Source organism: Gallinula chloropus, assembly GCF_964237585.1.
Source record: "Gallinula chloropus genome assembly, chromosome: Z".
Classification (NCBI taxonomy): Eukaryota; Metazoa; Chordata; class Aves; order Gruiformes; family Rallidae; genus Gallinula; species Gallinula chloropus.
In genome coordinates, this window is record NC_140089.1 from 57399243 (window position 1) to 57423645 (window position 24403).

At 43.1% G+C, this 24403-nt stretch overlaps 2 protein-coding genes across 2 annotated transcripts in view; both read right to left on the reverse strand.

Annotated features, from left to right (window-relative positions):
* The window catches only part of LOC311203718 (uncharacterized protein), a gene marked incomplete at its 5' end in the record, with an annotated part of 62808 nt that extends 51655 nt beyond the window's left edge, over positions 1-11153 (reverse strand). Inside the window, 8 exons of the mRNA XM_084278475.1 lie at positions 1807-1935; positions 2303-2437; positions 4605-4668; positions 5917-6080; positions 7703-7823; positions 8639-8813; positions 10284-10496; positions 11134-11153. Of these exons, the coding sequence (XP_084134601.1) occupies positions 1807-1935; positions 2303-2437; positions 4605-4668; positions 5917-6080; positions 7703-7823; positions 8639-8813; positions 10284-10496; positions 11134-11153 (1021 nt within the window). The remainder of the gene's footprint in view (positions 1-1806; positions 1936-2302; positions 2438-4604; positions 4669-5916; positions 6081-7702; positions 7824-8638; positions 8814-10283; positions 10497-11133) is intronic.
* Positions 11154-14013: 2860 nt separating this feature from the next.
* On the reverse strand, positions 14014-24294 carry LOC311203719 (protein PRRC1-like; the record flags this gene model as incomplete). Its single annotated transcript, XM_084278476.1, has 7 exons — positions 14014-14140; positions 14490-14593; positions 15501-15664; positions 17878-17980; positions 20158-20315; positions 21254-21640; positions 24261-24294. The coding sequence occupies 7 exons, from the start codon at positions 24292-24294 to the stop codon at positions 14014-14016; spliced, it is 1077 nt and encodes a 358-aa protein (XP_084134602.1).
* Positions 24295-24403: the final 109 nt, after the last annotated feature.

The following is a 24403-nucleotide window of genomic DNA, read 5'->3' on the forward strand; positions in this document are numbered from 1 at the left end:
TGATCCTCAGTAACTAGGACACTCATACCAGCTTTCTCCACACAGAAAGCCAAGTAACTTTCCTCTTTTCATTATTTTTTAATCTGCAAGCAGTTACGTTGAACACAGCCAAAGGTATAAGTCTTCTAAGCCTCAAAACTGAAGGAGTACAAACAGAGAAGGTTGAAACACATCTCACAGCCTATAGATTTAGGCTAAATATGAAGCTTAATTCTTTAATTTCTAATGTTAGAGTCTAGGTAATTACCTAAATAGAGTGCAAATGATCAGGACTGTACCTTTATCAAGTGGACTCTTGCTGCTGTGGTTGCATTGATGAATATAGTATTTCTAAAAATTCGAAATTCCTGAATCCTTTAAATGCAAAAGGACTCATCTATGTGTGGGCTGCATTTTTGCAAAGTGGTGGTTTTGCCCAAATTTCACTTCATTAAGAAATATACTACATTGTAGTGACAAAAAAATAAACACTAAATTTTGTTTTTCTTGTTTTTGCTTCAGTTGTGCCTTATGATTCTTTTTGTTATTGTTTTTGTTTGAAAATAGTGGTCAGCTATGAGGGAATGTAAATCCCATACAGATGAAAGGTTAAAAGTTTTAAGAAGGTTATTGGTTCCAGAAGAATTTAATGGAATCGTTATTTTCCATGTGAACAAAAGGCCTGTACACAAAGCAAAGAAACTTGCTCTGTTACAGCCCATGAGCATAGTCTAAATAGATGCTTCCATTCATATTGCTGGCACCATTTTCTTGTTATTGATTTGTGAGTAAGTCTCTCCTCCTCCTAAATACCCCTATTCTTCTACTCTCCAAAATACCTACTTATTTTACCATAAAACCAGACGCCTTTCTTGCTACTGGCTTCCACAGGAATCGGCTCAAGATTTATCTTGCTATGATACTTAGTTGTGCATGCCAATCACTTCACAGAATTTAGACAGCAAAGAGTTTTTTTTCCAAAGTCACCAGCTGCTACATTGCACTGGTACAGAGCTAGTTAACCTGGACTAGCCAAGCCATAAATGAGTTACCATAAGTGACGTGAAACCAATGTGGGATGGTATTCGGAAATGCACCTCCCTGGAAATCAGCACAGTCTCTTTGGAATGTTGACGTATCAGGCTTTGGTGTGGCTTCTTTTATTCACAGAAATGGGTTGACTGAAACTTTGGAATACAGTGTTTTGGACCGTGTGGATTTTGGTACTTCATGGAATTGGATCTATTTCTCGTGAGAATTCTGCCTCAGGTATTTCTCTCCTATTATCAGTATTTTCATAGACCTGACAAGGCATCTGGAGAATGCTGAATTATTTCATAAAAGAACTCCTATGAAACATAATGAAATTAGGGCCTAGCACTCTGAGTCAGTAACAAAGTCTTCACTGGTTTAGCATACCAAGGCAATACTCCTCAAGTGAGGTAGAATGGCAGTAAAAAGGGGTATCTGCGTTGTGCTTTTATGTGGCAAGGTTCTGGTGGCGAAGCGGGGAAGCAGGGGTGGCTTCTGCAAGAAGCAGCCAGAAGCTCTCTGCAGATCCTCTACAACTCTTCTTGGGCAGTGAAAGACTGAAAATTGGTCTCTTCTCTCATATTCTCCATCCCACTTCTTAGAAAAGCCAGAGTGCAATTATGTTGCTGATAGTGCTGATAAACTGAAGAAGAAAACTTTCGGATTTCTTCCTCCTATACCACACAGTCCTCATTTCTGACTTGGACAGTGGGTTTTTTACTAAATACTAGATAATGTAAATAGCCAAACCCGAATTGATTGTTGTTAAAAGAAAGGGGAACATTTCATACTTACGTTGAGAGCAGTCACTACCAATCCAGCCAGGGTAACACTGACAGGATTTATCAATAGGATTGCACGTTCCGTTACTGATGCATGTGCATATTCCAATGCAGTTCTTGCCAAATCTGCCACTGGGACATACTGGAACAAAACACAATTAGAACTCCTTAGTAATCAGAATGGGATTACCTTTTCTTTATTTCAAGAGGAATCTTGATACTAGGATCAAGACAGGTACTGCTTAGTATAATGTTCAGTAAGGCATTAGAAATTCTGGGAAGCCCTTTATACATGCTCATTATACAAATAATACAAATAACAATACAGTGGGTTTCATACTGTAGGATCAAATGTTCAAACAGTTTAAACCTGCTTAAGATTCCTAATTTATACGCTGCAAGCACTACAACAGCAACTGCTGTTGGTTTTATGGCTTCCAAGCGACGGAAGGAAAATTGCTGAAGTGCCTGGTCTCTCTGTCCCAGAGAGTCTTTACTACAACTTGTACCTTTGTTACAGAGGGCTCCTGTAAATCCAGGTAAGCAGTCATGTAAGCCAGTAATATGGTGGCAGGGACCACTGCTGTGTACACACTGGGGGCATGTCTGGCTGCAGCGGTGTCCATAAAACCCAGGGGAACAGACTGGAATCAGAAAGAACAAACCGTCATTCCTTCCTACACTTTCTATACAGCCGTGAACTACTCTTCAGAGCACTTCCTGACTCTGAATTAGCGCTGCTTTCTAAACACACAAGGCTTGCAATGGCGTCCTCATTATTCGTGCAGTTCAAGGCTTTACACTCACAAATGGAGATTTGCTCGTCTTCCTCTAAGGTTTACTATATCCCAGCTCTTAATGACTTAACTGACATTCTGTTACTTGTCAGGCCATGCTGACTTGGGTTGCATGTGAAATGCATCTCTAGTTTTTATGTTATACACATTTGACTACACATTGTATGTCCTCTCCAACACAAACAACTCCTAAGGCATATTTGAAGAAAAGTCATTTAAAAAGATAGACTGGATAGTTTTATCTGTAGAGGAGTATGGTCATCTTAGACCTTGACTTCTTACCTGTTTCCTAACTTGGAAAACAAATAGCCATTACTTCACTGAGAAAAACTTACCAATGTTTTCCAGTGATCCTTTAAGTACTCATGACATGATACAGCCAGCTACACATCACCTAACTTTTAGAGAACCTGAGACCAGAAATAGGAATTCACTTAATTCTTACGCGAAAGGCACAAGTTTCTTTTAAAAAAGGAGGAAAAAAAAAGGGGGGGGCGAGGAGGACAGACAGGGAGAGGCCGTTCCATAAAATCTCCTCCTTTGCTGCTCTAATCCCTTCTGGTATTTTTTTCCTGATAAATTAGAATATTAGGTAACACATCAAGAGAAATAGCTGTTGCACAGCAGCACAATTAGCACAATGCACAATTAGCACTCACAGAACTTAACTTGGAACCTTTCCCGTATTTTAATTTCATTCAAGATTCAGTCTTTTAATTATACACTCGATACGAGTTACATGGCTCGATCTCCCTAGAGATCCTCGCTGTTTTGGTAGGTAATACTAAACACCAAAAAATACCAAGTCTGATGGTTACTTTAACAAACCTAAAAGAAAAAAAACCCAAGCTATTCTAACATACTTTGTTGAATTTAGTTCCTTCCTCTATTGTCACAAACCCTTTGCCTGCTGCTCCACTTATTATGCATATACATATGTTCCACAACACCTTTCTTAATCCTACCTTCTGATGCTATCTCTGCAGTGTAACTTTATAGAGCAGCTATTTGAGACCGTGTTATGAAAGTATTGCTCAGGAGTATTGCTCTGACGTGTGAAGCGTGGGAGGAGGATATTTCCAGACACCGAACAGAAAGCAAACTATGCTCTTTATGTCATACAGTGTGTCCTGACATCACCAACGTGTTGAAACTAGTCCGTTACACACGCTGCTGTGATGACATCATCCCGGGACAGATATTCCATTTTTTCTAGAATCAAGCACAAAGTCTCTTTCTAGCAAAATCTTTTTCTTTTCCAAAGATGAAGATTTCACTGAAGCCAAAAGCAGTGTCTCCTTTCCAATACCTGAGGTCACGCAGTCAAGGTCTGTGCTACGCCTGAAGTCGTCATCTCCACCCAGGATAGTTCTATCACACCGGCCAGCTCATTTTTAGAACCTGTTACAAAAAGATGCTACATTTTTACTACGGACTTTCAAATCATAGAATCTACCTACTTTAACCTGGCTTCATTCGTTACCATACTTTTGGTCTCTGGTGATTTGTCTGCCCTAGTGTCTCACAAACTACTCATCGATGGCACAATGACAATACTACTATTTTCTCATCATTCACTCCAATTACTTTTATTATTTTTGCAGCCTTGCCATTTCCCAGCGGTATCTGAGTGACTGAGGGGAGGTCGCACTGCGGCTTTTGGGACGACAATAAGGCCAAGAACACTCTGGGCTCAGTTAGGTGAGTGCTGGCTGTGGCAGCCTCCCTCTCTTTCTGTGAGGACTCCTGTGGAGAGAGTCCACAGAGACTACTGACCCTTGAATACAAACAGGAAAGCTGAAGCTTGCAACGCTACAGTATCGCACGGAGACACAAAACTCCAGAACCCTCTGAGAGGGGCATACTTAAGAGTGTCAACTCCATCTTATGGAAGCTGGAAGAGTTTTCCCAACACTTACATAGACATTTAGGTGAGAACTCAAATCCCTTCCTGGAGATAAAAGGTTTGTGATAGCATGCCTTTCTGCAGAGTTTCATCATGTTTTCAAATTACCTTGCTCTCCATAGACAACAGTGCCAAACACAAATTCTAATGGATAACCAAATACAAATACTTCCTAAAACCACAAGGAAAATGCCAGAGAAACCTTGCAGAAAAGTGCAACAATTTTCATGCAGAACAAAATATGTGCAGAGACACTTGAGTTCTCAAGTTTGAAAAACCTAAGTGGAAGCACAGCTTCTGCACAACTGATCCTCTTTTTGGCTGCCAGAGCCAAGCTTTCTGGGTTCCTGCACGCAAGGCTTTACGTACCAGAGCTGCCAGCACAGCCCTGCATATTTACAGCTCTTCACCACTTCCTGAGGAATGGTTCTGTGAAGGCGCGCAAGGTTTCAGATTGACCCATCTACTCTCCTACTCCCAGTTTGCCTGTGGATCCCACACTCAACAACATTTCCATACCTGTGAATCACAGATGGAACAAAACAGCCACAGAACTGGCCCCTGTCTCCTTCCAGCCCCACACAGTCCTCCTGTAGAGCAGAGAATTTATTTAAAAACTGGAGTTTCTAAGAATTTCCCAGAAAACCAAACACTATCACTGGAAAAGATGGAGCCAGTTTTTCAGAGAAAGAGTTCATGTTTTGACTACAAAATATAATAAAAAACAGTTATGGAATAAAACAAATCAGTTTTGACTTTTACCATTTTAAAACCTTTGAAATTAGATATTTTGATTGCTCTCCCCAAGCACAAATTGCAAGGTGCAGCAGACCTGATGAGGCAATGTTATGGCAGTGCAATGATTTCTAACTTTGCACTTCTCAATGTCGGGGTGACAGCATCAGAGCCCCAAGAGGAAGGCAAAGACCTGTCTGTCACTGCACTCTTCGCAGTGCCTTCTCACAGCTGACTAAGAATGAAGGCAACTTCTCCGTTCATATTGTACCAGAGATAGAAGATAATGTAATCAAAACTAGGTTGTTTGATGTTAAGTATCTATTTCTGGCACATTCTTTCCTCTCACAGTTTTTTCTGCTTTAACAGAAGCACTCTGGAGAGCATTTGATGCCAACGGGGAAAAATTTGGGTCTGTGTTTTTCAACAAATTCTAAAGGAGCTGGAGAAAAGTCTGAGGCTCAACTTTAAAGCATGGAAGCAGGAAGAGTTTTTCATCTGTGCATCTTAACTGTGTGTTTTCTGCACTTCAGTGTGTTGCACTGCAGAGTTCTTCCCAAAGATTTGTCGTCATGTGTCACCAATCTTCAACCCAGTTGTGTATGGGCTACCAGGAGCAGTCCTCCTTGGAGACTTATCCCCCCGACAAAATTCAGTGCAAAATCTGGTGAAATTATGAAACTACCTGGCAAGGGAATTCACATTTTTCTCCTCTCCAGCCTGGAGCACAGGTACAGGTTCCATCCAGAGCTTTGCAAGCCCCTCCGTTAAGGCACTGGCAAGTTAAGTTACAGCCAAGCCCCCAGGTACCTCTGGGACAATTTATTGAGCAATCTACACCATGCCAACCTGCCAAAAAGAAGAATTTCAAGTGACAAATTAATCCAAGTTTTCCCCCATTCCTCTCTGCGGACGTGTTTCACTCTGCCTATCAGGCAGCATCTTTCGGAGATGTGCAATCCCAGGGTACCACTAGCTACAAGCTAGTAGCAGCAGTTTCAGACGAGGACTCGTCCACGTTGGAACAAGGGTGGTGAAGGGCACCTCCTGACATCTCTGCACAGCACACATTTGCAGATGGGTGCCACCGTGCAATAGCAATTCAGGGCAGATTGGCAAGGAAAACACAGACACCTTGAAATTACACTACCAAGCACCAGAGGATACTGAAGGTTTAAGGCATGGGTTGAAAAAGCAAGGACTGTATTCCCTACATTCAAGCTGCTGCTTTCATCACTCTTCCGCCAGTACTGAACAGATGGAGTTCTGCAATACAGTTTAGAAACTAAAATCCTAGACACAAAACAGAAGGAAACATAGCAGCAGTGCCTAAGTTGCATTTCTCCAAGGATACATGGAAGACCTTCTAGATCATTGCTGTACTTCCCTCCAGATGCAAAAAAGACTGTAATGGGAAATGGTTCTAAAATGCACCCTTCACTGCTGATTATGCTGGGTAGCAATGATTTGCAGACTGCACGCTGGAGGCAGAGAAATGGAAATAGATTTTTAAAAATGTGACCATCTGATACAATAGAAACGGCAGGAGACAGTCTGACGTGACCATCAGCAGTGACACAAGCCAAGGTTCTAATTTTGTACCTTGTTTACAGCAAGCCAAGGGAAAAGTAATTCTGCACTGAGCCTAATCAATAGACTGTGCAAAACACATGGATTGAAACGAAGCCGCCTCGTGCCCTGGATAGAGAACTTCACATTTAGGGGTCATTTCAGGCAAAAATCAGTCCCTGACAGAGGTGGGCAGGCACGTGCAGTTTCTGAGGGGGTACAATGTCCATCAGAATTACTGCTGGGAGGTGAGAGCCAGGCAGGGAGGTCAAGGACCGTCAGTCTAGTCACACGAATACTGGGAGACCTAGAAAGTTTCTCACAGAAGCAGGGAACAGCGCGCAAAGGCTTGGAAGGGTCTTAGGCAAGGTTTTCTCAGAGAGCTGGTGAGGAAAAGAGCATTCAAATAGAATAAATTGCCAGTAGATACTAACATCAGTGCTAAAATGACAGGAAGAAATCGGTGCCTCTGTGTGGCTGAGAGGGGCAAGGGTTGCAGCCAGAGGTCATGCACACCCAGGCTGAGGGAAACCCGCCTATGCATTTCGACTAGGCAGGCTGCTGTCAGACACATGGCAGGCATGCCTGTGGTACATCCAGCAGATGACAGCACTGCCACCAAGAGAGAAGTGGTGGCACACCTCAGGGTAAACACCAGTAATTCACTAAGCCGCAGCAGCCTCCAGCCCACTGAGAACACAAACATGAGGCATGTGCACTCTTCTTGGGGCAGATGGTTTCCTAGTTTTCACCTCCCAGAGCAGCAGAAGCATAAATCAGCTGGTGATATGGCCTTCAGCGTGGTCTGCTTTTTATTAAGTTTCTTTCTTCTTCTCTACTTCCAAAACTCAAATTCATTTTATGATTAGGGAAAAAGGAAATTAATCTGAAGGGATGCTTACCTGCTTTGCAGGCACAAGAAACATCTACTGGTGAACAGATGGCTTCGTTTTTGCAGTTGCATACAGATGAACAGTTTATTCCATACGTCCCCAGAAGACAGGCAGTACCACAAGCAGCACCCTGAATGACACAAAAACAGAGTCTAAAAACTATTCAGACAATAGAACCAGTACATTCTGTAGACTGACTCAGGTGCTACAAAAGCCAGAGAACATGCCTGTTCCAGGCTGTCACTAAGGTATCTGAAATTTCATGGCGAGGGACTCCTTCATGCTCTTTAAGTCCACAGTAAGCATTACTTTCCTGTTAGTTGTTGGGAGAGCTCAGGTCACACAGCAAACACCACTTGGTTAGATCAATGGACAGTATCTTAAGTAATAAGGAAGCCCTTCACGAAACCAAATCTCAGTAAGACAGCAGGTTCATGGAACGTGGATGTCTACAGTATTTTTAGGAATTAATTTGACTGAAGTTTTCACAGTTGTTGTTCCTACAACAGTCACCCTGTAAATATCCAAAGCACAGGTAACCGCAAATGCATGTAAAAGCTGCAGAATAATCCATCCTGAACCGCAAAAACAAGTGTCTTGCTCTAGATTTTCTCTGAATGGAACATCAGGAGCTTCTGCAGCAAGATAATGATTGAAACCATCATTCCTCCCTTTATTTACACCTCACAAGCACATCCTCCTACTTATCACTGTCTTACAAAGTCACTATCTTTTCTTTCCTGAAATGCCTTCACTTCAGTGCTGAGAACCAATCCCAGATTTGCCTCAGAATCTTAGACAACGCCCAGTATTATTTATGTACCTAAATACCGTTACCTTTCTTTTCCTGTGGTGGAGAAAGGACACTCGGGCACCATGAAGAACTTGGCACTCAACTAAAGCCAATGGAGTTGAAAATGTACTGCGAAAGAGAGACTTATTTACCTCAAATCCAGGGCCACAGGTGCATTTTCCAGTCACACTATTGCAGTCAGCACCATTTTGGCAGCTGCGGATCTGCTGACATGACTCGCCATAGAATCCTGGAGAACACGTCTCGTTGCAGTAGAGCCCCGACCAGCCAGGCTTGCAGGAGCATTCCCCAGACACAGGGTGACAGCTGCCAGGAGGGGATGGAAGGATAAGTAATTCAGGACTAAAAATGACAATCTACAACTGAACAGTTCTTGAGATCTAAATTAGAACGTATTTATAAAACTACTAGTACTGGCATTTTAAGACAGTCATCACTGTCCTGTAAATAGGTGTAGGAAGCTGTAATACTTTTGAAGGATTTTGATGGGTTTTCATGAAGTCAGACTAATTGGCAGTAAGATTTATACATTAAGAATGGGAGCCGATATATATATGTATGCACATATCCCTCAGAGAAAGCAAGAGACAAAAGAAATGCCACCAGAACGTGTCCTGAAAAAACCCTAATCCCAGCCTAACTATACCATATTAGTTGGTGATGCAGAATGACCTCCCACAGTCTTATTTACAAATGTGAAGCAGGGGTGGAAGATCACCAGAAAGAGCTTACAAGACAAAAGAAAAACCCTTCTAGAAAAGTACGTAGCTACAGTGTGCTCTTTTTACACCAGGTGTCACGTGAGTAAAGACATGCCAAAACCAGCCTGAAATGCTGCAATTCCTACATTTTGTACATTCCTGTACAAAACAAGGCGCTAATGTTGACAAAGGCAGACAGAGGCCTTTTTCGCTTCTTCCTGCAAACTGCATCTTCAGAATGACAAGTTTCTGTAAACCCCCCAACCTGTGATGGGAAGTGGCAGGGACGTATGGATCTGCTCATACCAGGTCACAGCGCTGTTGCTGTACCCCACTGAGGAAACGGGGTTTATATGGCCTTAGTCTCAGCCAGCCAGTGCTCACTCTCTGTTTTCTCTTGACTGTTGAGTACCAAGGGAAAAATGGATACTTTCACCTGGTCACAGAGAACAGAGGGCTGGGTTCAATACACACTCCAGCTCAAATCCTTGCATATCTACCAAAAGAGGCAATGGACAAGAACCATTTCTGAAAAAACTCTTTGCATAAGAGGCTTGTTACCTGCTGGTGCTCTCTGGACCCCTGGAAAATAATAGAACCTCCCAGGTATACCTATATCTAACCCTTCACGAAGCATAGAGGCTGACAAGCATGAGGATTGGCTGGAGCTGCCATCAACTGACCACATCTATTGATTTCAGTTATTTTGCACTTACAGCACACCAGAACGTGCAAGGGATATATGATCTATCCTGCCTACACACAGTGAGCAATGTAATGATCTACCCACCTGGTAAATAGAGACAAAGGTCCCACTTTGTCATAATATTTATTTGGCGGGTAAGCAACCAAATAAATACAGCAATGAATATTAAGATCACATATAGCTGCAAGCACTGTCATTGGGAAGCTCTTTTGGGCTGAGAGTTTCCTGATCCAGTTAGGGAATACCAGATTCTCTCACAAGTCCTTCACTGCTTCAGATTGCATGAAAGTACTAGAAAAATCAGGAAATCTTTCTTTTCAGATTTCTATCTTCTCTACAGAAGAACAGGTTCAAGGGTGTAAAGCCTACCTCCAGGTAGTGGGCCTGTGCCAGGGACATCTTTTATCACACTTGAGACCATAAATTCCTTCAGGACAAAGCCTTGTTTCACACTGCTCTCCAGTGTATCCTGCTTCACAGAGACAGGCACCACCAATATGGTAGCATTTCCCACCATTCATACACTTGCAGGGCTCAGCACATTGCACCCCGTACGTCCCCACTGGACACTCCTCTTGGCACCTATGAGAAAAACAAAGAAAAAAGTGGGTTAGTTCCCATCAAATACAGCTTTGGGACATTCCAGGGAAATCGAGTTTATGAGCAATCTCTATACGGCTCTAAAAAGCCTCTGAAGTGGAGCAGTGATTTATAGAAATTCATGTTTCAAGTACTTTATGTCAGAATTTGTAACTTTTAGAAGTAAACTGGATTCTCCACTTAGCAATAGCGTGAACAGCCAGCAGATTTCTGTGCCCCTGTAGATGCTCAGGGCCTGGCAGTCCTCTGGCAATCACGCTCAGCAGTCTCTGATGAGAACCTTTTCTAACTGTGTTTTCCAAACACACTATGTTTGACACAAGGCACGGCAAAATGTAATAGAAGTCACAAGAGCCTTCTGACTGAGGTCAAAGGGGTATATGTGTTCATATCATGCCTCCGCAGTACTGGCCTCAATCCCTTACTCGTATCCAAGTGTCGAGGTATTTGCAACTCTGCCCTGAGGGGAGCAATAAAATCCCCATTACTTCAAAGGTGCAGCGTAATAATAGAGCTAATAACCCCCTACAAATGTTTCCCAGTGAAGTTATACAAATCAGCTGTGAATGGATTGTCTCCAAATGACCATCTGGAATTCCAGCACTGCAACTCCACTTACTTTTTAAACATCACCTTCATGACCTTCTGAAACACTGTCTTCCTGGTGAGGACAGTGTTGTCTCAGCCAAAAGGTTTTAGGCAAAACGGGAATTTAAAGTCGATTCTCCCAAGTTAACTCCGATCATGTAGAAATTGTTACCGATGTAGGAAAAGTTAAGGGTTCAGAGTGCAAAGTACATGACACTTCACGTACCCTTCACGGTACCTTCTGAGATTACAGTAACCAGGATGGCATCTCTTCATGGACCAAGAATTTAGAAGAAGAGGACCCTGCAAAGTATTCTGCCCCTTTTGTAAGTGCATATAACACAAATCTAGCCTTGCAATAGCATCAAGAAACGACGTCTCCTTAACTCCCCTGTACTGATTTTAATGCCGAGTTGTACCCCGCTTTGTGAATCATGCGGGTGCTAATTACAAGGCCTCACCAAGTCTCTGAACCATGAGGAAAAACACGTCTTTATGGTGACGGTGAATGAAAGGTGGGTGAGGAAGTTTCACACCACCGATCGGCTACATCTGACTGTAATAAAAAAGGCACGCTTGATGTGCTGGGTGTACGTGCTGGTGTTTTAGGCCTGGCACCCTGTTCTGACCAGAACTGAAATGAACACCTCGACTCTGCGTGTGATTAGCTCTTTTCACACCAGGGGGTTTTTGATCATGGGATGGTTTATTTGGCACTGGGATTCCTGGCGGCAGATGGGGTCCACCTGTCCCAAAGGGGAACAAGGATCCTAGCCCAGCAGTTGGCAGGGCTTGTGGAGTGGGCTTTAAACTAGGTCTGAAGGGGGAAGGGAATAAAACCAGGCTAGCGGGAAAAGCGTGTCAGAGTCAGGGGTGGGAGTCTACTGTGGACTGCCCAGCCAGAACAACAACAACATTGATGAGTTATTCTTCAAGGGACTAAGAGCCACCTCTAGATCCCCTGTCCGTGTCCTTACGGGGGTTTCAACTGGCCAGATGTTAGCTGGGAACACCACCACAGCTAATACAAACAGGTCCAGGAGAGTCCGAAAGCAACTGGATGGTAACTTCCTTGTTCAGGTATTGAGGGAGCCAACGAAGAAAGGTGCCCTCCTAGATCTCTTGCTCATCCACAAAGAAGGACTTGGGGGGAAGTAGAAGTAGGTGGACTTCTTGGCCACAGAGTAGTGGAATTCAAAATCTTTGTTGAAAGAAGGGAAACTGCCTCCAAAACTTCAACACTAGATACAGGGAGAGCAGATTTTGGACTGCTCAGGAAAGTAGCTGGTAAGGTCCCCTGGGAAACTGCTTTTGAAAGTCCATCAATGCTGGCCACTTTTTAAGTACCACCTCCTAAAAGCACAGGAATAGGCAACTCCAAAACATTAGAAATCAAGCAGGTGGGGCAGGAGGCTGAGCAGGGACGTTCCTCTAGAGCTCAGCAGAAAAAGAAAGTGGAAGCAAGATCAGGAAATGTGCGGGGATTACGGGGACACTCTTCACCTTTGCAGGGAGAAAATGTGTGTGGCCAAAGCTTAGAGAGAGCCGAGGCTGGACAATACTGTGGTAGACAGTCTGGGGTCTTCAAATACAGTAACAACAAGAGGAGGACCAGAGAGAACATTGGTCTGTTGCTAGATGAGAACGGTCACATTACTAACAGGGACACAGAGAAAGAAAAGGAGTTTAACACCTTCACTGCCTCTGTCTTCAACAGAGTCGATGGGCTTTGGGACTCCAGATGCCTCAAGTTGGAGGCCCATGACTGCAGTAAACTCCTAGCGAATTCTGACCATTCAGTGACGTGCTCTGACCTGGCTGGCCCTGTGTGGAGCCAGGACTTGGAGTTGATGATCTTCATGGGTCCCTTCCAACTCAGGATATTGTATGATTCTGTGAGTAGTTTTTGCATAAGAACTTGGTTTTGGACTGGTTTTATAGAAGCCTAAATATCTTGCATTCAAGAAAAACCCACTCTGATTCTGGAAGAGACAGGCATAATGGGAATAAGGGTAACAACTGCTGCCCAATGACTCACTGCCACACCATGCACAACTCAACTGAAAAATGTACCAGCAACACCAGGAAAATTTAACTCTGAAAAGTATGAAAGCAAGCAGTGTTTTTCTGTTGAAGTATATACAAGCACAGTTCTCTTTCTACAGGAGAGTAGAATTTGATCTAATGCAAGTTAAAAGGCTTGCAGTTGTACTGCATGCTGTCTGTTTGCTGGTGGTTAACAACATAAATATGAAGGCTCTATGAGCTTTATTAAAGACTGAGTGGCAAGATCTCAAAATAGACACTTGTTCCTAAATGACGTGCCAGATACTTTGCTCAATTGCTAACGTGCTCACACAGACACCTCACTGGTGATGCCATTTTGTTGGCATTAGATGACATTCAAACACATCTGGGAAGTAAGCTAAAGAAAGGAAAATGAGCCTTTGGACGGGTAAGAGTGCTTACTGCACCTCCTAGGTGCACTTGCTTAGTGCATTACTTCAGCTACAAGACCTCCTTCTGCACCTAAGGAAGAGTGAGGATTCTTATCTATCTAAACATTTGTGAGTCATGGAATCAGATTGATGACAACAATTCAATAATTAAAGCTGTACTTCCTTTTCTGAGGGAGTACTTTGAGGTTATTTTTTCCTTGGTTAACTTCTTCTTGGAATATTTCTTCTTCTTTAACAAGAATTAAAATCAGCGGCTCAAGTGCCATGTACTGCAGAATGAAGACTCCCAAGGGAGAACTGCTTTTCTACAAAGGCCTGAAGATTTTTAGGCAATGCATGACTCAAAAATATTTTTGATCCTCATTTTATAAACTAAGAAATTCAAGTGTAGCTACTACCAGTAAGAGCTGACATCATAAATTAAATCTTAAATCCTAAGTCTTAATCCAACATTAATAAGAAAACAGAAAACTCTCCTGCTGAACATATTGCAAAGGCACTGGTGTTGCTTGGGTAAAAGCTTCCAGATGAATTCCATGAATTGGATCCTCGATAATCAGACATCCAATGTCAAACCACCTGCAATGACAGCCAAGTTAGAGTCTGTTGAAAAGCAACATGTTAGCCCTTGAATGATGACCGTTTTACAACCTCTAGTACAACTGTAGTTAAAAATTTAACAATGACTTACATCAAGGCATCCCAGCATTTTTCAAATCAAATTTGCATGTATCAACTCATGTATATATAAAAAACTGAAGTGCCTGTGTTCCCTTGTAAAAAATTCTACGGCTCCGGTTGTTTCATGTATTTTATATGTGTCTACATATAAATGACATTTTATTCTTTAAAGCACTGGAAGCAAGACCCTTTGAGTCAATGAGAAACAACCCTCTCCCCACCTCAGGGATATATTTCAAGTTCTCACTTGTCAGGAAGCAATTCCTCAATGAAGTTTTCTACCGATACAGCAGGCTGTTTTTCATGGATTACTCCAGTCCGGCGCAAGCTGTCTATTCTTTCTTGGGCTCCCTACATGGGAACATGATCTGTTAGACAACATTCTCTTTCAATCACATCATACAACACTCAGAGATGAGTGCAAAAACCCCTCTGGAGCAGAATTTTCAAGTTAAACAGAAAACAGCGATTTAAAAAAATTACTCTTTTTATTCAACAGTAGAAAAACCAAAAAAGTCATGAAAAAGCACCATAGCCTTTCCCAAACAGGAATCTCAAACAGTAACACAAGCTATGATAAAACTCATGTTTGAAAAGCTGCACAATGAATTCCTACATACTAAATGTAAGAATGGAGCTGTTCAGGAAGATCCTTGGCAAGTGTTGATCAACCTGTCTTTCACCTACAGAATTAGTTGGGAGACAACCCAGTCTCAAAGGCTCTCTTAACTTCTGATTACATTTTTCCTATTCAATTTCTCATGTTTAGTTTTCATCCCAAAGTACTGTGCTAGTGACAGACTAAGAACAAATGCCTGATACACTTTCAAACTACAGTCATATCACAATGCATGCCAGATGTGATGGCAATCAACTGCTTTAGAAGAAAATGGACATAAATGTTCTTCACTGCTGTGACCGCGTTTGCACAAGAACCCCAAAGGCTATTCCAACAAGCAGCTTCAGAATGATCTAACGGAACAGGCGGCAAGTTACACCAAAAACAAGAAAAGGAGAAGTCTCCCAATGCCACAGACTGACATTCCCCTTAGGGAAAATCAGATTTTTCTGGGTCAATGCCCCATCCCTGGAAGTGCTTAAGGTCAGGCTCGATGTGGCTTTGAGCAGTGTGGTCTAGTGCAGAGAGTTTCAGCCCCCTCTGCTGAGGACAATTTGTAAGGTCATTTCCAAACCCAACCACTCTCTCATCCTACGTTTCCATTGCCCTTCTCTGTGCTGGAGGTACTTTAGTACTTACTTTTAAACCTGCAGCGTAGCCCACAGGTTGGGGTGCGATGTTAGACTGCGCAGCCTCTCCAGTAACAACGGCCATTCCAAAGACTTCTTGAAAGGCATCTCGAATGGCTGCAACTTTCACCTCTTTGGTAGAAGTAACCACTATGTCCAGTTCTCTCCCAGTTTCTGTAAAACACAGGTGTGTGTATATATAGAGAGAGAGATGTATATCTATGAGCGTGTACTATTCTTCATTCCCATTACAAGCCAGTTTAAATACATTCTACATCTTAAGACTATGCTTCAGTTGGTCTTCTCTTTCTCACACGTTGCACAAAAGTTCTTTCCTGAAGCAGAAGTCACTTAATTTAGCTAGTCACCTAACTTTTACTTCCTAAGTGATTCATCAATGAAAAAAGGACAACAGGAACTGAGGCGTATTCTGCACCTGAAACAAAGCATAGTGCTCATTTAAGATGACAACTCATGGATTTAGAAGAATAATCCTGACATTCACCTCCTGCTGCTTCTGCTGAAGACAGAATATTGAACTAGATGAACCACTGGGCTAGAATCTCTCTTTTAGGGGGAAAGACTGACAGAGATAGGCACGTTCAGCCTGCAGAAGATAAAGCCAGAGGGATCTCACTGATTTGTACACATATCTGAAGGGAGCCTGCAAAGAGGAAGAAGCCAGACTCTTTTTGGTGGTGCCCATGGACAGGAGCAGAAGCAATGGGCACAAACTGAAACAAAGGAGGTTCCATACAAACATCTGAAGGATCTTTTTAACCATGAAGGTAACCAAGCATTGGCACAGGTTGTCCAGAACCACGAGGAAGTCTCCATCCTCAAACATACTCAGAAGCTGCCTGGATGCACTCAAGAGAATCAAAGAATGGTAGGGAATGGAAGAGAACCTTCTGCGTTCCAGTTTGTGCCCATTACCCCGTGTCCTGTCACTGGGCACCACTGAAAAGAGTCTGGCCCCATTCTCCCTTCAGATATTTAGGAGTATTGACCAGATCCCCCCTTAAGTCTTCCCCAGACTACCGAGACCAAGCTGATTCACCCTTTCCCCCTATGAGAGATGATCCCGTTTTATTCCACATATTGCCCACTGCTTTAGTACAATGGTGCAGCAATGTGGTCAGCTGGATCACACCACAGGTCCAATTGAGTGACAGCTCAGAAAAACAAAGCGCACAAAGGTGTTAATGCTTTCTTCTCTGCCTCATCAGTTTCCTGACCAGCTTCACCTACATGCAAAGAGCAGCACTAGCACAACTAAGAAGGAGGACTGCTCACCAGACTGCTGCAACAAAAGCAAAAAGCAAAACAAAACAAACAAACAAAACACAGCAAGGAAAAAACACCTAAACCAGCCAAACAAAAACCCAACCCATAAAACCTGTCCAGTACTCTGACAAATTGTAGAAATCTCAGCTCAGTTAGACGTGACATGAATGTACTTTAGTAAAACACAAAATTGTGACTACCACAATGCTGCTCCTTCCTATTCATTTTAAAGCTCTAACTGAGATACTATGCTTTTCATTCCAGGCTCAATGCTCAGCAATACTTCACAGAATCACAGAATCATACGACTGGAAGAGACCTTTGTAGATCATCAACCCTTTCAGTAAACATTTCTTTCTAATATCCAATCTAAACCTCTGCTGGCGCAGCTTTGTGCCATTTCCCCTTCTCCTATCTCCTCTCACCTGGCTGAAGAGACCATTGCCCACCTCCCCACAACCTCCCCTCTGGTAGTTGAGACTTTATTAGACTGTTTTAGCCTTTTCAATGTTCTTCCCAAGTGTTTCAGGAACTGCTTCAAGTTTGCTGAGCTTCCTAAAATAGTATAAATACTGTTGGGCTAGAAAAGCAGAACAGCTGAAAGTCAGAAGAAAGCCTCAAAAGCGATGTAAACACCGTTGTGAGCACGCTTACCTTTCGGCTTGTCGACCCTCAGTGCGATACCTTACACACCGGGATTTAATCACCAGATCCAACAGAACACATACAGCATATTTTAAACTCAATTCCATATCACTCCCTCAAACAGAGAAACAGGGAGGGAAAAAAGTATGTGACTTCCAGATTACAGACAAGGACTTGTCACCGTTTTGTTCTCTGTAACTTGCTCATCTCTCACAACCTGAACTGAAGGGTATTACTATGCTACTACCTAAACTACAGCAGAATACACAAGTAAATGAACCTTAAGACGCACATAAAAAAATCAGCCTGCAGAGTGAGAGTCTCACTGGACAACGCACCTGAGAAATCACCACGTAACTGTGACAGAATTAACACACTCTCCAGATAAACTTCAAGTGCTGTTACATTAATCTAACATTCTATGCATTACTTAATGGTTTGTCACAAATACTTACTGATATATGGAACCATGCCAGGGTCCAGCGGTGTAATCATGGTCTCCACTGAATGTTTGGGTTTATCAAGAACAGACTTCACCGTGGGATTCTCAGCTACACCCTAAACATAAGCAAACAGACTTCCATATTATTTTCTCGTTTTTCCCCAAGAAACTCACAATAGCACAGTTAAAAACCAACCAAACAAAACCCAAGTATTAAGCTGCTTCGTGGTCTTCTTACCACATTTACACTTTGTAATGCCTGGTGCATCTCACTCGCCAGCACAAATGCTGCAAGACGTGACTAGGAGTGCGTGACTTTTCGGATACAGCAAAGGCCAAATATCATCACCGCCATCCTCTCACGCACCAATGCAAAAACAGGCCTGCCAGTGATGGTGGGCAACACACTTGATTTCCTCCTATTCTGGGACGGGAAGTCTTGAACATTTAACAAATGCTAATTACAGCTATCATCAGACTCGGTAGCTAGACTCAAACTGTGACAACTCCAACTGAAGAGCCTCTTTTTTATGACCTTACAGACAAGAGGACCTATTTTTGAATGGCCCATTACTAACAAATATTTTTACAGCTGAAATTGAGCTGAAATTCCTCAATTTATAAGTAGATTCTAAACAACGCTGAAAAAACGCTCTATCTTCTCCAGCCAAATCCCAGGTGGAGCTGCTGACAGACCTAAAAGTTCATTAAATGTAAGCACAAACACTGACAGGGTCTTGCTGGCCTATTATCTACCTTGAGGGACATCTGAAAGAATGGTGTTGGATTTCTGAAGAACAGCAGAGCAAAAAAGGTAGTTCAATCGATTTCAAGAGCAGAAACAGAGATAACTGCAGCACTGCCGTGTATGCACTTCAACAGAGAATCCAGCTTGCATTTCTGCAACAACTGACAGTTAAGCCTCACAGATTCTGTCTGATGTTTAAAAACCTGACTCTGACGTGTGCTTCCACACATCCAACACTTGACAGCTTCAGTACAACTAATGATTCCTCATTCTTCCACCTAGGAAATTCTCAGAGGTCATGGAAAACACAGAGCACGTACAACATTTAATACTCCAATCAAAGAATCTACATTTGGGTTGAAGTCAATCATACACATTCTCCAGAAACAGACATAGGTCACTTGCTGGATCCTACTGGTATACAGGCAACAATAACGTGGATGAGATTGGCTTTTCAACTAATTCACTACTGCCCTTTCAAACGGGCTACAAAATCATGTCACAAGGAAAACCTTCTCTTCTGGAACATTACCTTCTATCGCAAAAAAGCAAGAGGAATATGGTGACTGGAAGACATTTTCACTTGAAGACCAAAGAAGCTGTCTTTTTATGATTATAAGACACGTGCCCTAGAAAAAAGCAGCACGACAACTCTGCTCTCACCATACTGATCGACGATTAATCTTGCTCTTTAAGACTGTAGCACTGTCAAGATGACTGGAGTAAGGGAGGGCTCCCTCTGCCACGTCACACACAACTCATTCTTCCAGATTTTCTTCTTCAAAAGGCCTTGAAAGCCCCTCCAAAAGTCTCCAGTCCCACTGGGACGTCAATCTTGATTCTTCCTTCCGATTTACAGTACAGATAGTCGTGTTGCTCCTGAAGACAGCTCAGAGCTCACACACAGTCCCTGCATCTTTCTGCCACAGCCTTCACAACACTACTCAGATGTAGCATGTCACAGCTCCAAAAAGGTTACAGGCTCATGAGATGCTGTCAGTTGTTGCGGCTTATTTCCTCTCTACGATTAGATCGCACCACAAGGATTATCTGTTCTGCATTATACACTCCGTGCCCTCTAGCGGAATAGAAAAAATCCTACCAAATACCACAGACACCTCTTAAGAAACCCCTCCTCAGTGGAAGAAACACTTATTTCCCTCTCCCTGAGGAGACTTGTTTGGTTTAGAACAGGCAGGACTTGCATTCCCTAAAAAAACAATTCAGTTCATTAGGAAATGATAAAAAAACCCAGGATGTGCAAAGAATCAAAGAGGTTCTGACATTTCCCATGATTTAAGAGCATGTGACAAAACCTCTAAGGTAGAAGGATCTCCCTGTCACGAGCACCAAGATGCCTGCATTTATGTAGTCATTCCTCTTCTGGAAAGGAAAGCAGCACAGTTTCAGCAAAAAACAGCCACCTTGCAAATGAGGACAGAGGAAAGACAGGACCTAGAGCAACATGCCCTTAAAAGTTGTATCTTGTTAGAGACAACAAAAAATGGTAGTTCCTCCTGAAAGGTAACATACAAAACCACAGAGCTTTATAAACCCCCACAGCCCTCCAGCAAGTGTTCCACCTTGGGCAGTAGCTACTCTGGGGTCTTCAAGCTCCTCAGGAAAAGTGATTGCAGAACCAGTTCCAGGAGCCAAAGGGGAAGAGAAAGTTGCTTGCTGAGTAATAGGATCTGCGAAGACACCTAGGAAGAGGGAAAAACAAGACACAAGTACTGCGTTTCATTTCTTATGCCGTAGCAACATGCAATTGTTTTACAGGAAAATGAACAGGAAGAATAGAATAATACTGGGCTGATTCCTTTCATTTCTTGAAGGCCCCAGAACAATCCTGCTTGTTAGAGTTTAGCAGAGGCAACTACTGTGAATGAGTTCAACAATATCTGCTCATAGAACCGAGCCTACCTGCACCTGATGTGTAAAATTAAACAAAGACATGTTAGCTTAAGAGTGGTGCTTTTTATTGTCTTCAAATTTCCATAGGTCTTTCTGGACAGACTGCTTAAAAGACATGTCACAAACAATGGTTAAAGCCTGGCCCAACTGCAGCTGAAGAGCTAAGTTTCCATTAGGCTAGTAGAAAATCACCTCAGTTCAGCAACTACAGCACTCGCTTGCATGGCAGGCAAGTATTTTTCACTGTCCTGATGCAATTTAGTAGCCAGAAGCAAGAAAAGAGAAGCTACTCTCATGTGACGGACGACTTCTTACAGATAGCGAGCTTCTCAGAACAAAAACTTGCCCATTAGGAGATTACAGCCTGAGATACCTTACCATTCCGTGGAAATACAATGGCTGAAATTGCCTCTGAGCTGAACAGCAGCAACACAGAAATAAATGGTCAGCTGGGCTTTCCTGGGCACATTTTAAAATACTGCTCTCAAACACTTTTCTGTGAGCCTGAGTGCTAGCAGAACTCTGTGGAAGAGGACTCTTGTCCTACACCGTGATCGTACTTCAAAGGCCATTCTCCATTCCTCCGAGCGCAGCTACTCAGTAATTAAGTGTCACAAGAATACTAAAGAAGCTGAACTTGTGGGACTCTAGCAGACTGCTGAAGTAGCCACCCAGGAGACCCCTCATCCTGTCTCACAAGCACAAAGGTCTATATACAAAAGGTTACCTGTGACGGGAGGTGCAGAGAATGATGGCATCAGTGGGCTCTGTGGTGCTCGACCAGCGTGGCCTCTGGTGATATCATACGTTGAAGACATGGAAAATCCTGAAATCGGGGGACCAGCAGGAGGTGCAGGAAGACCAGAGCCAGCAGTAGAGCTTAATGAAGGAGCTGTAGAGAACTGCGACACAGAGGTACTAAAAGACGAAGGGGCAACTGGAGGTCGGGCTGGAGTTAGAGGTGGCGCCATAGTAGAAACTGTTGCAGATGGCACAAGTGGAAAAGAAGATGAAGTCATCATAGGAGGAGGAAGTGGAGATGCTCCAGCTGCCAGAGGTGCTGAGCACTCAGGAGAAGATGACAGGCTTGGTGTAGCAAGGGGACTGGACAAAGCTAGGGGAAAAAAAGACAAATGGAATTTTAGAAACACCGAGCCTTCATCTCAGAGATTCAGGTATGTAATTGTTCAGCTAGTTTACAAGTAAGTTTTGACCAAGTCTGCTTTTCTCCTTTCAATGGAAAAAAGTTTAGTACTGCTTGAGTTTGCAACCACCACCAATTGCCCTCAATTTCTGGAGATAGTAGCCTGGAATCTCTTTTCTTCTCTGACCCTATTTATCACAGCTAAAAAGACGAGTCAACATTTGACCACCCATTTTGTAGCAGATGAAGTGGGCCTCAGAAATTTCCAGCTAGCACGCTGAGCCCCAGGCAGCCCTCTCTTCCCTGGCACCCAGCTACCCAGGCTCCTAAACGCTCTGCTTTCTGTGTTTCAGTCTGGCCCCCAGCTGATCCTTGGATAAGCCAATTTTGTTCTCTAAACCAAATTTAGACAGAAAATTAAGCCAGAGAAACAGAAAACACTGGTTTTTACAGCACTAAGCTGTTGGATCAGCTCAGATGTGAAACTGCACTCAGCCTAAACATTGATGACAGTCAAGTGACGTGCCAAGTTACCGTAAGGAGGTCGTTTCCAAACTTTATCACGCACACCAGTCAATAAAAAACAGAACATGCACACCCCCAACATAGCTACAAAATACTTACATGGGCCACTGTCCTAGTATATTCCATAGATTTTAAAACATACAGAACAGAAATATTAAAAGGATGAGATAAAGATCAAGAAACTCTTCTGCTCCCACTGAAAATTAGTATTTGAATAGTATATTCATAAAACAATATGTTATGTTATTAACGGTTAGCACAATATATAATACCATTAATAATATTGTAGTGTGAGCAATGTTACTACAGAAGCCTCATTAATTTTACATCAGCAATTTGGAGGTCTGGTTCTATATTCCGATTATGGCTTTAATGGTTGTCACACCTGGAAAAAATGCCTTACAAAGACACACAGACCCAAATGAAAAGGTGTTGCTGGATGTGCTTACAAAACCATGCTATTTGTTTTCGTCTCCCAGCCATCAAGTATATGAAGGCTTATCTTGAAATTCAGCTAGCAAATGTTCATCTTCCTTGATGTCATTCAATTCTTCTGGAAAAATCATCAGAAGGTGTTGCACCTTGGTATTCCTAATAAATGGGCTCAAAATCCACCCAAACTAATTCATCTGGAAGATTTCTACATAGTTCAGGAAATTCTCTTTGCCAATTTACATGTACAGAGTGGAAAGGTTTTTTTGTGTGACACTTGCAATGATTTTGGCAACAGGAATGCATTGACAACGTAAACACTTTCAAATACCACTTTTCAAAACACCTTCTCAAACGCATGACTTTCTTACAAAGAAGTAGATCACTCCTCCTTAAAACACCACCTTTATCTTGAAGGGACAAACTGTAAGTGTGTTTTGGGGTTTTTTTAAATAACTACTGGGTAGCACACTGCTGATGATAGAGAGCGGCTCAGCAATCACTTCTGCCAGCTCCCTCAGGACACATGGATGCATCCCATCCGGGCCCATGGATTTATGTGCATTAATTCTTTTGAGACCCTCCTGGACCACCCCCACCTCAAACAGAGGGAAGCTCTTCATTTCCCAAACTCTATTACTTACTTCCAGTGCTGGGGGTCCCGAGGGGCCTTTGAAGTGAAGACAGCAAAGAAGGCATTCAGTATCTCCACCTTCTCAGCATTCCCCATAACCAGGACACCCTTCTCATTCAGCAGTAGACTCCCATTATCCCTGGTCATCTTACTATTCACATATCTAAAAAAAACCCTTTTTATTATCCTTTATGTCCCTTGCCAGTTTGATTTCCTGGTGGCCTTTAGCCTTCCTAGACGCATCCCTACAGGCCCTCACAACATTCCTATATTCTTTCCAGGTGCTCAGACCCTTTTTCCACAATTCATAGACCTTCTGCTTCCCTTTGAGGTTACTCATGAGCTCCCTGCTCATCCACACAGGTCTACTGCCATGCTTTCCTGATTTCTTGCTCAAAGGGATGTATCAAGAGGGATTATTCCCCCATCACCCTTAGCTCCGCCTCCGATGAGTCACCGCACCATGCGGTCAGGGGGTCTTGCTGTGGTGGGCGAGGGGGAAGTTGGGTGCCTCTCTCTCTCTACCTTTCTCCCTTCGCTTTTTTTACCCTCGTGGTTCTGTGCCCAGCCTTGCCGCTTTCAGGAAGGGTCCCTCAATGCGGTCTCCCACTCCAGAGCCCTTCTCCTCAGCGACTCAAGAGGAAACATCCTGCCGCTGCAGGTGCAACAGCTGGGGCACATCCAGAGATGCCTGAAGGCAACAGAAACTGGGCGGAAGGGACAGGTGGCAGGGGGAGATCACAACCACCCACCCAGCTCAAGGCCTGTGTAAACGCCCCAGTCCAGCACCTTCAAGCAGCATGCCTGCTAATTTGACTATGCTTGATGCGTTAATTACTCACCAATTAATGGAAATTTAGGCAGGCTTTTCTAATCCTGTAACAAGAGATACAGGTTGTAAATTCTGTGTGTAGGGGGCTAGTTTGGTGGAATTGCCACCTAGCACCCGTCTCTGTAGAGACATGGAAATAATCCTAAACCTCTGCTCTTCTTTCTCACCTCTGGGTGATGACAGGTTGCTCCAACCCGCCATGGCTGCGAGCAACCTCCTCTCTGAGCTGACATGGTTGCAGGCCTTTGGAGTGACTCTTCCCCTTTGTGCCCTATGTGACTGTGGCTGGATTTTGGCTGCGAGGAACATG